General features: G+C 41.7%; 1 protein-coding gene across 7 annotated transcripts in view; it reads right to left on the bottom strand.

Moving 5' to 3' along the window:
* The window catches only part of AIPL1 (AIP like 1 HSP90 co-chaperone), a 150,997-nt gene that overhangs the window by 127,385 nt on the left and 9,109 nt on the right, over positions 1–14,503 (bottom strand). For 4 of the 7 annotated variants that reach the window (XM_077480460.1, XM_077480465.1, XM_077480467.1 and 1 more), the window contains exon 2: positions 2,389–2,568. The exons of 1 other annotated variant lie outside the window; for it this stretch is intronic. In XM_077480460.1, the coding sequence (XP_077336586.1) occupies positions 2,389–2,568 (180 nt within the window). Of the gene's footprint in view, positions 1–2,388; positions 2,569–10,656; positions 10,730–13,961; positions 14,085–14,503 lie in introns of those variants that run through there. 2 more of the 7 variants (XM_077480462.1, XM_077480461.1) reach the window with 2 other exon arrangements.

The following is a 14,503-nucleotide window of genomic DNA, read 5'->3' as shown; positions in this document are numbered from 1 at the left end:
TTCCAAAATGGGGTAATTTGGGGGATATTTGTACTGTCCTTGCATTTTTAGGCCTCAAGAAATGAGGCAGTGCATCAGGATTGATTTACAGATATATAACATAGTTGGTGGACTCTATAACTTTCCTACAGACTAAATAATTTACACTGATTTTGGTTATTTTCAGCAAAAAAATGTAGCAGAATATATTTTGACCTAAATTTATGAAGAAAATTCTATAACAGAAACGAAGAAAAACATGTTTTTAACCACTTGCTTACTGGGCACTTAAACCCCCCTCCTGCCCAGACCAATTTTCAGCTTTCAGCGCTGATGCACTGTACCCAAATGACATTTTTATCATTTTTTTTCCCCACAAATAGAGCTTTCTTTTGGTGGTATTTAATTACAGCTGGGAGTTTTATTTTTTGCTAAACAAACAAAAAAAGACGCAAAATAAAATAAAAATAAAAAATCATGTTTAATAGTTTGTTATAAAATTTAGCAAAACAGGTCATTTTTCTCCTTCATTGAAGTGTGCTGATGAGGCGGCACTGATAGGCTGCACTGGTGGGCACTGATAGGCTGCACTGGTGGGCACTGATAGGCATAGTTAAGACTGGCACTAATAGGCACAGATAAGGCAGTACTGATGGGCACAGATAAGGCGGCACTGATGGGCAAAGATGGGCACAGATAAGATGGCACGAATGGGTGGCATGGATGGGTGGCACTAAGGGGCACTGATAGGTACCACTGATAGATGGGACTGATGGGCACAGATAGGTGGCACTGATAGGTGGCTCTGATAGGTGGCACTGCTGGGCACTGATGGGCAGCCCTGATGGGCACTAATGAGCACTGGTAGATGACACTGATGGGCACGGATATGTGGCTCTGGGGTGCAGCACCGTTGTTGAGGCAGATTGTGGGCACTGATGGGTGGCACTGTGGGCACTGATGGGTGGCACTGTGGGCACTGCTGGGTGGCACCTTTTACCCCGTAAGGTCCTGACATGCTTACAAACACATACAACACTGACATACACATACACATATTAAGGCCAATTTTTTTTTTTAGACAGGGTCTAATTAACCTACCAGCATGTCTTTGGAGTGTGGGAGGAAACCAGAATACCCAGAGGAAACCCATGCAAGCACAGGGAGAACATGCAAACTCCAGGCAGATGGTGTCGTGGTCAGGATTTGAACCAGCGATCCTATTGCTGCTAGGTGAAAGTGCTAACCACTACACCACTGTGTGCCAAAAATGATAAAAATATCATATCTGCACAGTGTCGAATGACTGCGCAGTTGTCATTCAAAGTGTGACAGCTCTGGAAACTGAAAATTGGCCTGGGCAGGAAGGGGGTAAAAGTGTCCAGCATTGAAGCGGTTAAACCTATTTTGCTGCTGAAAAGTCTGCTGCTGTTGACAGATGGGAAAGGGCTCCACAGTGGAATGGCTGAGCAGTCCCTCTCGCAATGAATAACAGTTACTCTAAAGAATATGTTTTAAATACACTGTTCTTGTCAAGAAAGAAAGTAGTGTTTTTTTATAAGGCTGAAGGAAGAATGGGCACTTAAAGAAAATGCACTATAAGTGCAATTATCCTGTAAAACAGAATGGCTTTAAAGGATAATCTTCCTTTTTGTTCCAAATATAAAAACAGAAGGTTTAGTTTCAAGGGTCCAATATCTGGAAATAAGCACACATTCTGCCGGTGGAACGTGAACATTGTCATGGCAGCAGAACACATGGCCTTCTCCAAGATCATGATCTGTGTTCAGCCACTGGTTGGCTTTGCATGAACTTCACCCTCTAGCATTTTCTTTTGTAAAAGGTCATAGGAAGAATGGGTAAATAAGTGTCTATAATCTTCACTTCCATCGCAAATATAAAAAGTAGTTTATCTTTCAAAGGTTTGTTTGCGTAATGCTCTTCACCGGCATCTCTGGGCTCCCTTCTGCATGCAACAATTGAATATATCCCTGACAGAAGAATACACGGCCTCCTTAAAGATGGAGATCTGTTTTCAGCCACTGGTTGGATCTATGTGAACGCAACCCTGTAGCAGCACCAACATGACTTGATGCCACAGTTCTAACCAGGTGGCATTAGCTAAAGTGAGCCTGCACCTGCTGGTAGCTAGGTATTTGCTTTACTGGTTGAATAAGGTTAAAGGGTCATTTCCTTTAACACCATGTACCAATAAATATACTTCGGAACATTGGATTTTTAAAGTTTTATAACAATTCTGTTTGAAGGCATTGAAAGAATAACTGCGCAAATAGTTCAAAAATCAACAAATGTCTGAAGATCAATAGCATTATATGCAGTATTTGAAACTGAATATAAAGATCACAGCAAAAATAAAAAATAAAAAATAAAAGTCTGGAGAATACTCACTGTGACATCACACCAGAATTCAGCCACTTCACCAATCCTCATAGAGGCGAGCAGGATTTCCCAGACCTCCAGCTTAAACATGTTTCCAATAACTATTTCCATAGGGACCCCAACTTTCTTGCTGTCATCAATCACTGTTCTATCGCTGTCACATTTCAAGGTCCGAAAATGAAAAGTTACCTAACCAAAAAAAAAAAAAAGAAGAGGTCACAGTTAAAGGCTGTCAAATTATATATCATCAGTTTTCCAAAAGCTCTCTTTGCCTCTATCTATGATATTACCAACAAACAAAAGGGAATGTATGATGCCTAGTGTCTAGTGAATGCCAAAACTACATAATATATTGCATTTCATGATTATTTTCTATCTGTATAAAAGCACGTTATATTCACATTTAGTCCTCCCCAAAGGAGCACTTCCCAAGTCACAAACACACAAACACCCGTATATACATTGAAAAAAAAACTTTCTTTGTAGAACCAATTGCTACAGAAATTAGGAAGACATAAAATACCTACAAATTATGCAGCTAGTTTCTCTGATGGGAAACAAACCTTGGACCCCAGTGTGGCAAAACTACCATCCTGCCCTTAAAATAAATTTGTGCTTTGTTCATGCAGCATCAGGTAATTTTTAATGCAGCCCCCTCCCAACCTCCTCAACTCAGATCTGAAACTGAGATCTCTTCCCGCCACCATATGCAGGGTCAAACCACCGTGCTGTAACATGGATTGAGCTACATGATCCTCCACACATTTGAAGCACTGTGTCATTTCTTCATTCCGGAGAGCTAAACAGAGTAGTGGGGAATAAAGGAAAGAAAAGACGGCAAAGGCTTTCTTTAATTAATTGTAGCACCAGCTCCTGAAGGGCACTCGCTATGTTTTTGAAATTTAAGGTTACACCTGAACTGTAGTTTGGTTTGGGTATGATTATTCCAAATTTTGACCTCAGCATCAGTCTGACTGGACTATAGGGTGTTCAGCCTGGCCACCGGAGGCACTGTCTCTTCTGGCAGGCATGGAACCACAGTCTGGTTGGGTGCTTTAAGGTTACTTTCTCTCGGAGCCTGTCCAGTGGAAGTGTCACTCATGCTGTGCTTTCTGGGAGAGGGTACTTAAGATGTGGACTTCACGTTGTTCAGGGGTTCTGGTCCAAGAGTATGTTCTGACTCAATGGTCCTGGTCCTCCTGACCAGCCCCCAGGAAGGCTATGGCCTGGGGTGCAGATCCACCTGACTTCATGTCTCGGGGCTGGCTAGCCCAAGGCAAGGAAACTAAAGAAAGGATTCTGAGGTGGTCCGGTGCTGTCTCCGGTCATGAAGAGGCCCAGCGACTTCGTAGCTATCCAGGGGAGGGCTCTTCAGAAGAAGGCCACGTACGGGTTGGCTTCTTAGCAAGAGCCTGGTGAGGCTGAAGTACCTAAGGGAATCCAGTCTCGTGGCTAAACTGGCTGAAAGATCCAGGTATCACACGAGCGTTCTACAAGTTCTAGTTTCCTACATGTTCTACAACAACGTCTGTGGCAGAGACTTATGTCTACATGTTCTACAACAACGTCTGTGGCAGAGACTTGTTCCTGATTTACCAGCTGTGAATGGCTATTCTCTGGATTTAGTCAAAGTAAGAGAGTTCTTTATTATTGACTTTGACACTAAGCCCTTGTACACATGATCGGAGATTCCGACGACCAAATTCATCTGAGTTATTCCGACGGATTAATTCCGGGCGAGGTCCGGAAGTGATTTTGCATACACACATGGTCGGACCAAGTTGTCGGAATTTTCGGTTGCCAAGAACGCGGTGACGTAAGCCGCGTACGGCGGGCCTAGAAAATGGAAGTTCAGCACCACGTTGCGACACCCTTTGGGCTCCTTCTGCTGATCTCGTGTGTATTGCGTGTTAGTAGAAGTTTGGTGAGAGACGATTCGTGCTTTTCAGATTAGTTATTCAGATCGCTACTGCTCTTCAGTTTCTGCTTGTCTTTCCGTATCTGATAATCAGTGCGTGTAGTCAGTAAGTATTTGTTTCTCATTGTGGACTATATCTTGGTATAGTACACTTTGATTTGCATTTCTTATTGTCTGTTTGCTTCTGCTATTCAGTTCGTTCTTTCAGGCATTGCTGTTTATCGGTGCTTTCTGTTGTCCGTTCTGACCAGCCGACCGTTTTCAAACCATGTTTCGTCTATGTACTCGTTGTAGAGTTTGTGCTGTGCAGGGGCTTCGTGTTGGGGTTCTTACTTTGACACAAGCCCAGTCCATGAACAGGGAGGGGAGGCGTTTGTGGACCAAGAATTGGTTGCGCCAGCGTGACCAGTTCTCGCACATGCCTTTGCTCCATGAGATCCGGGAGAATAATCCTGATGATTTCAGGAATTATCTCCGGATGACGGACCCCGTTTTTCACCGTCTGCTGGCTTTGATTACCCCTTATATCAGCAGGCAGGATACCTGCATGCAGCAAGCCATCACTCCGGAGCAGAGGCTCATTGCCACGTTGCGCTACTTGGCGACAGGGAGAAGCCTTCAGGACCTCAAGTTCTCTACAGGCATCTCCCCCCAGGCTCTGGGGATCATTATTCCAGAGACCTGTTCTGCCATCATTCAGGTCCTGCAGAAGGATTATATGAAGGTAAGTTTTATCCTTTAACATCACATTCTATGTATTTCATGATTGCTAATGTCTTGCATTTCTTTCCTCATTCCCTAATTACCATCATTGCAATATGCATTATTCATATACTCTGCCCCTTTGTCCTCATGCATATTTGCCTCACTAACTTCCCCACCATGCTCTTCTTGGCCCATAAAACTATAGTCTAGTCACTTACCAATGTCTTTTGTCAGCTCCATAGTATTGCTTTCCCCTAAACACCCCCTAAAATGTCTACAAATGTTATGTGTGTGGTTCAATTCATGCAGAGTGACATTTTTTTTTTTTTGGTTGTGCCAAACTCATTAGGAACCCCCCTCCCCCCAACTGCTAGCTCAGCTGATAGCAACCCTCTGCTGACTTTACCAAACCCAATACACACTATATCTACCTTTTTGATGCTCACATTTATGGATGAATTCACCAAAGCATGTAGTGCAAGGGACTGCCTCAATACTTTCAAATGCTATATTTTTTATTTTTTACCCTATTATTATCTTGATATGTAATAGCAGAATGTCAAAATGTGCTTCCATTTTGGTTTATTTTTGGTATTATGACACTTCTTACCTGTCCGGTGGGCTGCCAATAGTGTAAGTAAGGAGGGGCTTCCCAAAGTATCACACATTATTTAGGCATTCAACTCTCAATCAAGTGGAGAGGGTTACCTGTCCAAAACATCCCCCCTTCATTTTTCAGCAAGGGCCCATCAGATGGGGGGGATGGGGGGGGGGGCGATGACTCTGATAAGGGGACCTTATACTTTAGGCTTTAAATACTCAGTTCCCAAAATGTTATACTAATCTTGGCCAAAAATGTTTGTGTCTAATCTGCTTGCAATGTTGATTTTTAAAATGATTAATTTTTGGTCTTGTTTCACTCCACAGTGTCCTTCAACGCCACAGGAATGGCAGATTGTGGCCTCCCACTTTGCCAGTCGTTGGGACTTTCCCAATTGTGGAGGAACAATTGATGGGAAGCACATCCGCATCATCCCACCACCCAACTCGGGGTCGTACTATTATAATTATAAGGGGTTTCATAGTATCGTGATGTTGGCGGTGGTGTCTGCAACCTATGAGTTTTTGAATGTGGACGTGGGGTGTTCTCCCGGACGGAGTTCCACTGGCGTCTCCAGAGTGGCAGTCTGGGCTTGCCACCCCCAGAGGAGAATCAGGAAGGACTCCCGCTCGTCTTCGTCGCGGATGAGGCGTTTGCCCTGGCGAACCATCTGATGCGGCCTTTCCCGATGAGGACCCTCACCCCAGATCAGAGGATTTTTAATTTCCGCCTGTCCAGAGCCCGAAGAGTGGTGGAGAACACCTTTGGAATACTGGCCAGCCGGTTCCGCCTTTTTTTAACGCCAATCCACATGGCGGAATATAAACTCAATCACATAGTGCTGGCCTGCTGTGTTCTGCACAATTTTCTAAAAAGACTTTCTGCGAACTATGCGGTCTCAGTTGTCCAACAAGAAGCAGACTTGCTGGAAAATGATAACCTCACGGGCCTTGAACCTGCTCATCCTGGATTGCCCCCCCAAAGCGCCCGTGAGGTTAGAACCCAATACATGGACTACTTTGTGGGTAGGGGGGCCATTGATATGCCAGACAATGTCTGAGCGGCATTTTCAGAATACATTTTTCTTTGAAACTCCTTCATTTACTGCTTGGCTTGCTTTTAGGTGTCTCCTATGTAAATTTATGTATTTTCTTGTTGTGCCTTTTTCCCCAACAGTGCAAACCCAAGTTCAGAGCGAGATGAGGGGACAGTCTCTTCTTCAGATAAGCTTATTATGTTGTGGGTCTGCTACACACACACCTTGTTTTTGGTAACTAATGTATGTAGTGCATTACTGACCAAAATCATGTTAATTGTCAGCACCATGGCAGGAAAATGGCATGATTGTCCAAATTAACACATCACTGTGGGTCTTTTTTACTAAAGGCACGTCCACTATGCACTACAAGTGCACTGCAAAAGTACACCCGAAACTGCACTTGGAGTGCAAAGTGGAGTTACCTTTAGTAAATAACACCCATTCTCACCGCAAACAAAAATTTTACTCCAAATACATCTTTGGCGCAATGAAAAAGGAAGCCACACATTGTTGATAATTTAACTTTTTAATCCAAGCACATTCACATGTGCGTTTAGAAAAGGGTTTTACAACAAACCAACAAATTGTGTGTATCAAAAACAGTCTTTAAGGTAATTTTTTATACACTTTGTGTTTTTGTGTAAACAGGCATGTATCAAAGCATAACATACAGAACACAGGAACTTACAAAGTTCAACTTTGAAAAGTGAAGACAATTTCAAACATGAGTATGTACAAACTGGGCTGATATTGCCTTCATCACATGGGGTGTCACCCCTGGAAAATCCAAATTTGGAAAATGCACACAGTGTGTCAACATGTGCTATCTCCCATCATGGGGGATCAATGAACATGTTTTGGGGCTGCAACCCCTTCATCTCAGCCACTTTCCACAAAACACGTACATTGATCCCCCATGATGGGAGCGCATGTTTACACACTCTGTGCATCTTCCAAATTTGGATTTTCTAAAAATACAAAAGTTGCGGTTTAAAATACAAAAAATAAAACCCTAACTAGTTTGGGCTGTTTCACACTCTCCCCAAAACATCAATGATGTTCTTCATTTTATTTTTAACATTATTGATGTTTTGCTGTATATTTTCCAAATCCCGATTGCACCCCATTATCTCCCCAATCAGGATCTGGGCACTTTCACTGGTAAAATGGGATTCTTCTTCCACATCACCTATAAAACAAATCAAAAAAACACACCATGTATTAAAAATATTGTGATATACATTGATGAGCTTACCGGAAGCTGTGTTCTCCGACACTCACCTGTTGTGGTGACAATTTGTCCAACTTCAACGATCTCTCCTTCCTCCTCCTCCTCCTGCTCCTTTGCTTCTGGTTTTGGAATTTCGCCTTCTTTGGGAGGGGTGTGGTCCCTGGTGTCCTCATACTTGCCGAGTCTTCTCTCCCCTATGAGAATGTAAAAAAAGAATAATTAGCACACAGAGGGCAGAATTAGGAATATGAAACATTGCTTGGAAGTGCTGTACAATTGTGTTTTTTGGCCGAGTTCAACGGTGAGAACATTATTGTGAACACTTTTTTAAGCTGGAATACTTACCTGCAGAACGATGTTTCTTGCGAACGAATGAAACCATGAACTTGAAAGTGGCCATTTTAAAATGCACAACATGAAATCAAAGCACATAGAGCAGTATGCAAGCAAGAATAATCATATGAACACGCGACAACTACTTACTTTTTTAAAAAACACGCTTGATCCTTCTGTACTGATCGTGCTCCCTCAGTTTTAGGTCTGACCAGCGTTTTCTCAGTTGATCCTTGGATCGGCGTACCCCAAAATTCTTATGAAGACTCTTCACAACTTTAGTCATGATCTTGGCCTTTCTGATATTTGGGTTTGGGTAAGGTCCATACTTCCCATCATAGTCGGTCCTGTTCAATAGACTTGTGCAATTCGTTTCGTAACTAATCGAAATTCGGCTGAATTTTGCATCTTTCGGACATTCGGATGCATTCGATTGGGACGAATGAAAAATGCTGGGCTCAGAATGATAGTCTGTTCTATTTGGTAACATTCAATTTGCAAAAGTCCTGAGCTAAAAATGGTGTGATTGATGAGCAAAAAACTAAAACTATGTCCCATTTTCATACACAGGAAGACCACAGTCGGGGGGAGGCTGTGGCAAGTGGCAGCCAGGAGGTCGACCAACGGCCTCCTTCTCCTCCTCCTGCCACAACTACAGGAGCCCAGCCACAGCCTCAAAGGATGCCTGGCGGGAAGTGCCTAAGGAAGACGAGAGAGTGATGGCCTGGGTTCAATCTGGTCAGCCAGAAGATGCAGCCTCTTGAAGAACCACATCCTGGGGACATAGATGGCATCTGATTTTCCTGATCTCTAGGACTTCTGGACCAGACTTCTCTCCCTGAGATATGTACTCCTCAGGCCACCAATTTTTCTTATTCTAATTTGTTCATGTCTGCCCTGGGGGCCAAAGGCTGCACCAAAGTAACAAGTTTCTCCAGCGCTGCCTTCCTCTTTTTATTTTATTGAGACTTAAATAAAGGTTTTTTTTTGTTTGAAGAAATACTTGCGTATGTGTTTTCCTTCCAAAAGGCCAGTTTATTTGTGAGCAGGCAGATACATTTCAAAAATACAAAGTGAAATGAATAACAAGGGGTACCAAAAGAAAATCTAAAAAATATAATAATGTTGTTGTGGTGAGTTTACACACAAAACACACCCCAAAAAATGGAAAGATGAGCAAACTGCCAAAAAAGGAGATGTTTATGAAAAAAAAAATGCAGCCAAAAAAGAATAAACAAAATATAAAATTGTGTAGATGTGACAAAATCAAAAATTGTATTGCCGAAATTAGTAAAAAAGAGTCAGGAAATACGTTCAGGAGAAGTGTGTGTGACTATGAGCATCTAAAGAAGTTCCTTCTTGCAGCATTGTAAAGAACAAGAGAATGCGCTTCATGAAAGAATTTTTAACATTGCAGCGTGACGAATGTGCTATATCGATTACGAGCAGTAGTTTTACCTGAGCAAGCGCTTCAATGTCGGAATTTGATTGTGTGCATGGGTGGCACCTTGACCATCGGAGTAGGCTGCACATGATCGGAGTATGTCCGATCGGAGCATTTTGTCGGAAAATATTTCCGGCAAGTTGGAAAAGTTGGTCCGACGGATATTCAGACGGAAACAGTCCGATGCAGACCACACACAGTCGGAATATCCGACAAAACGCTCCGATCGGACACATTCCAACGGAATCGCCGATCGTGTGTACAAGGACTAAGAGTACCTGAACTTGTCCTCCTCCTAACCTATACTATCCTCCTAACCTGATCCTATACTAAGAGACTGTTCGTTAACTACATTTTTTGCAAATAAAAATCCCTTTAAGCGGATCTGTCGTCAGTCTCTAAAGTTTCTGGGCCATCTACCACGGGAACCCCTAGACGCAAATTGAGTTGAAGAAGGTAACGGTAAGCCCAGTCAAACGAGCAGCTCCTTCAGGGGTTAGTGCTACATGATTTTTTAGACATTTAATAGACAGCAGATATACATTTATGTAATTTGTGTTTAAATTATTTTCTGTGCATTGTTTTTGATTACGTATGAAAACTGGGCAGACATATTTGATCATTGCTCTGCAGTGGTTTACAACTTCTTTTAACAATGCCACTGTATGAGGCAACTGACAGATTGAAACCAGTGCCCTCCCTGGGTGGCTGGTATCTTATCTCACCACTGCAGGTGGCTTCACATGATATTGTAATGCATTGGTTTGTGATCAAAATATTGTTGCTTTAACTTTAAAGGGTAACTCCACTCTCATGAAAAAATACAGCAAATAAAAAAACTATAGCATATACAATTGCAACACAAATCATATTGCAATTTAATGTTATTAAAAATGTCCTTTCAGCAGCGCTGCAATTTTCTGTAAAATTCAAAGTAATATGGCAACCTGCAGGCCTTCTGTACATAGTTGGTGTACATAACTTCCCTAGAAATAAAATGTCTTACCTGTGTGATTGGCTCACTGATTTTCCCAAACGTCTGCATTAAGATACAGGTAAAAATGTTGTCATCCTCTGCAATAGGTATTACAGTTAGGTCATATATATTTGGACACAATTTTCATACAATAAAATTAAATTGAAACAATCCAGATTAATTTGAAGTGCAGACTTTTAGCTTTAATTCAAGGGGTTGAACATAAATATCAAGTACAAATTTTAGGAACTACAACCATTTTTATACACAGTCCCCCCATTTTCAGGGGCTCAAATGTAATTGGACAAATGAATATAATCATAAATACAATGTTAATTTTTACTATTTTGTTGAGAATCCTTTGCTGGCAATGACTTCCTGAAGCCTTGAACCCATGGACATTACCAAAGTCTGTATTCCATCCTTTCTGATGCTTTGCTAGGCTCTAACAGCAGCTGTCTTGTTGTTCTTTGTTTGTGGGTCTTTCTATCTTTAGTTTTCCCTTCAGCAAGTGAAATGCATGCTCAAGTGGGTTGAGATCAGGTGATTGACATGGCCATTGCAGAATAATCCACTTCTTTTCCTTCAAAAAATTCTGTGTTGCTTTTGTAGTGTGTTTTGGATCTTTGTACATCTGTACTGTGAAGCGCCGTCCAATCAACTTTGCTGCCTTTGGCTAAATCTGGGCTGACAATACAACACTAAACACTGCAGAATTCATCCGGCTGCTTCTGTCACCTGTCACATCATCAACAAACACCAATTACCCAGTGCAACTGGAAGCCATGCATGCCCATGCCATCCCACTGCCTCCACCATGTTTTACAGATAACCTTGTGTGCTTTGGATCATGAGCTGTTCCAAGCCTTCTCCACACTTTTCTTCCCGTCATTCTGGTACAGATTATTCTTAGTTTCATCAATCAAAAGAATGCTTTTCTAGAACTGGTCTGTCTTTTTTCGATTTTTTTTGGCAAAGTCTAATCTGGCTTTTCTATTCTTCAGGCTTATGAATGGTTTGCACCTTGTGGTGAACCCTCTGTATTTGCTCTCATGAAATCTTCTCTTGATTGTAGATTTTGACAATGATACGCCCGCCTCCTGGAGAGTGTCTTTCACTTGTCTGGATGTTGTGAATGGGTTTCTCTTTACATAGTTGATAAGGTTGAATAAAGACAATAGTCCAGCTAGAAAAACCTGTGTAGGTGTGTGTATAGAAAAATAGTTTCCCATAATCCTGTATATTGTTTTTGCTAAGATGCCCATCCAACAGTCTTTTAAAACTATCCATACTTCCTGTTGACCTCCCTGACAGTGAAAAAACCCTACACAGCTTAAGGTTAAACTGTTTCTCTTCCAGTCTCATCATGTGTCCCCGTGTCCTCTTACACTCCCTAGGACTAAAAATCACCATTGAGATATTTGTATAAATGCTATCATATCTCCTCTGTAGCATCTCTTCTCCAGGGAGAATAAATTTAGCGTTTACAGTCGTCCCTCATAATTAAGGTATGTCATAGAGAGGATCCTGTGATCATCCACCATTGTTGTCTTCCATGGACGTCCAGGCCTTTTTATGTTGCTGAGCTCACCAGTGCATTCTTCATTCCTCAGAATGTACCAAATTGTTGCTTTAGCCACTCCTAATGTTGCTGCTATCTCTCTGATGGATTTTTTTTTTCATTTTTGAAGCCTTACAATGGCCTGTTTCATTTGCATTAACATCTCCTTTGAATGCATGATGTAGGTTCCCAGCAATAAATTCCAAATGCAAATACCACACTTAGAATCAACTCCAGACTCTTAATTGATGAAGAAATAACAAAGGAGTAGCCCACACCTGGCCATGAAACAGCTTTTCATTCAATTGTCCAATTACTTTTGGTCCCTTGAAAAAGAGGAATGGTTATTCTTAAGAGCTGTAATTCCTAAACGCTCCCTCCGATTTGGATGTACATACCCTCAAATTATACCTGAGAATGTGCATATATCCATTATATAACTATAGCTTGAAGATGTTTTGGTAAATACCTGAAAAAAAACTAAAATTGCACCTTATCCAAATATATATGGACCTAACTGTATATTTTTGGTGAGATAATCAATAAGGGTTAATTATTAATTATAATGAACACAGAGACTCTCATTCAAAAATCAGTATTCCTAGGATATAGTTAAACATACAGCTTTTTTTTCATGCCGACCACCTCCTGCCCTTTAGTTCTAAAAGCCCGGAGGTGGAGGAGGGTATTCAGGTCATGTGACCACTGTGATTGGCTGACACAGTGGTCACATGATCGGTAAGCTCCGATTGCAAGTATGCATTGGGAGCATGTACGGAGCATGCTCAACACAGTAAGTTGTTTTAACAGGGCTGCATATATGCGGCCGCTCGGCATTAAGGCCCACCTGTCAAGCGTCCGCATATTTGTGCGCGCCCAGCACCAAGACGTTATGAACAGGAACAAGTAGGACTCTGCTGCTACAAAGTTTGTTAAAATCCTTGCAAAATACATTGATCACCCAGACGGGATTGTTTTTTACTCTTTAACCTAATGTGATGGGTATATCATTTAGAAAGATGTCTGAAAACAGATATATCAAGATGCCTATCACATTTTTATTTTTTATGGAAATGCCATCTATTAACACCAATTTTATTTTGGTTTCACTTTCACTTCACATTATGAAATTAGTTTTGTTTATTAAAGGACTGTTTGTTTTGGTAAAATAAAACAATATGTTATATTTACCTGCTCTGTGCAGTGGTTTTGCACAGAGCAGCCCCAATCCTCCTCTTCTCGGATCCCCCGCCGGTGCTCCTGGCCCCTCTCTCCTGCCAATGGCCCTCACAGCAAGCAGCTTGCTATGGGGGGGGGGGGCGCTGCTCTGTGTGTCCATTATCTCTCATTGGCTCACTGGATGTGATTGAGAGCAGCAAGAACCAATGGCTCCCACTGCTGCCTCAGCCAACGAGGAGGGAGAGTCCCCCCCAATACTTACCTGAGTCCATTACCTGAAGGGGCTCAGGTAAGTATTGGGGGGCTGCTGTACACAGAAGGATTTTTACTTTCATGCATAGAATGCATGAAGATAAAAAACATTGAGCCTTTAGAACCACTTTAGGGGCTCCAAGGCATCAGACGAAGCCCCTTTATCATCCATCCCAATAAAAGTGCTTTACTGACCAAAAAGAATGTTCTGGATGAAAGGTGGGTGGGCCATACAATGTCAGACAATATGAGCCATTTGTAACAAACTGAAACCAGTATTAAAGGGATGAAAAGAAAAGTTTAAAATGTCTGAAAGGCTTAATTTAAGACAACCATACACAACCTGATATTTGCAATTCATGCCTTTGGAACCAGTTTAGAAGACTACTGGTGCTTTCATTCCAAACGTTACTCCATCACTCAATATTTCAACATATCTTATCTTCTGAGACCTGCTTGCCATCAGCTGTAAGAAGAAGAAAGGGACCCAGCTGTTGCCATTAGCCATCAACACAGACCAATCAGGTTTTTATATTAAGATATTATGATAATCCCCATATTGCAGCTCAGCCTTAGGGCATTAGGGTATAAAGGTTTAGAAATAAATGAATATAATGCTTTTATGACCAATCTCATCGAATAAAGAGTGAAAGGAAGCTATTGTGGGTTGTATCTCACTATGTCCTGGTGGTAATGATTGTGATCCCATGCTGATTTACAGTGCTTATAAGTGCATGTGACATTTGTACGACGATACACTACCCATACCTATTTTTCTTTCATCCTTGTTAAATCATTTTTCATTCCTTATCTGTGTTCTGTAAAGAACATTCTGATTGCTTATGATGCTCCTTTACGATAAAGTTAGGACTATAAAAAAAAGAC

Source organism: Lithobates pipiens, unplaced genomic scaffold, assembly GCF_037356315.1.
Source record: "Lithobates pipiens isolate NorthernLeopardFrog02 unplaced genomic scaffold, aLitPip1_a1.2 Scaffold_16, whole genome shotgun sequence".
NCBI lineage: Eukaryota > Metazoa > Chordata > Amphibia > Anura > Ranidae > Lithobates > Lithobates pipiens.
Note: the sequence above shows the minus strand (reverse complement) of the source record. Positions and strands in the feature narration are given on the sequence as shown.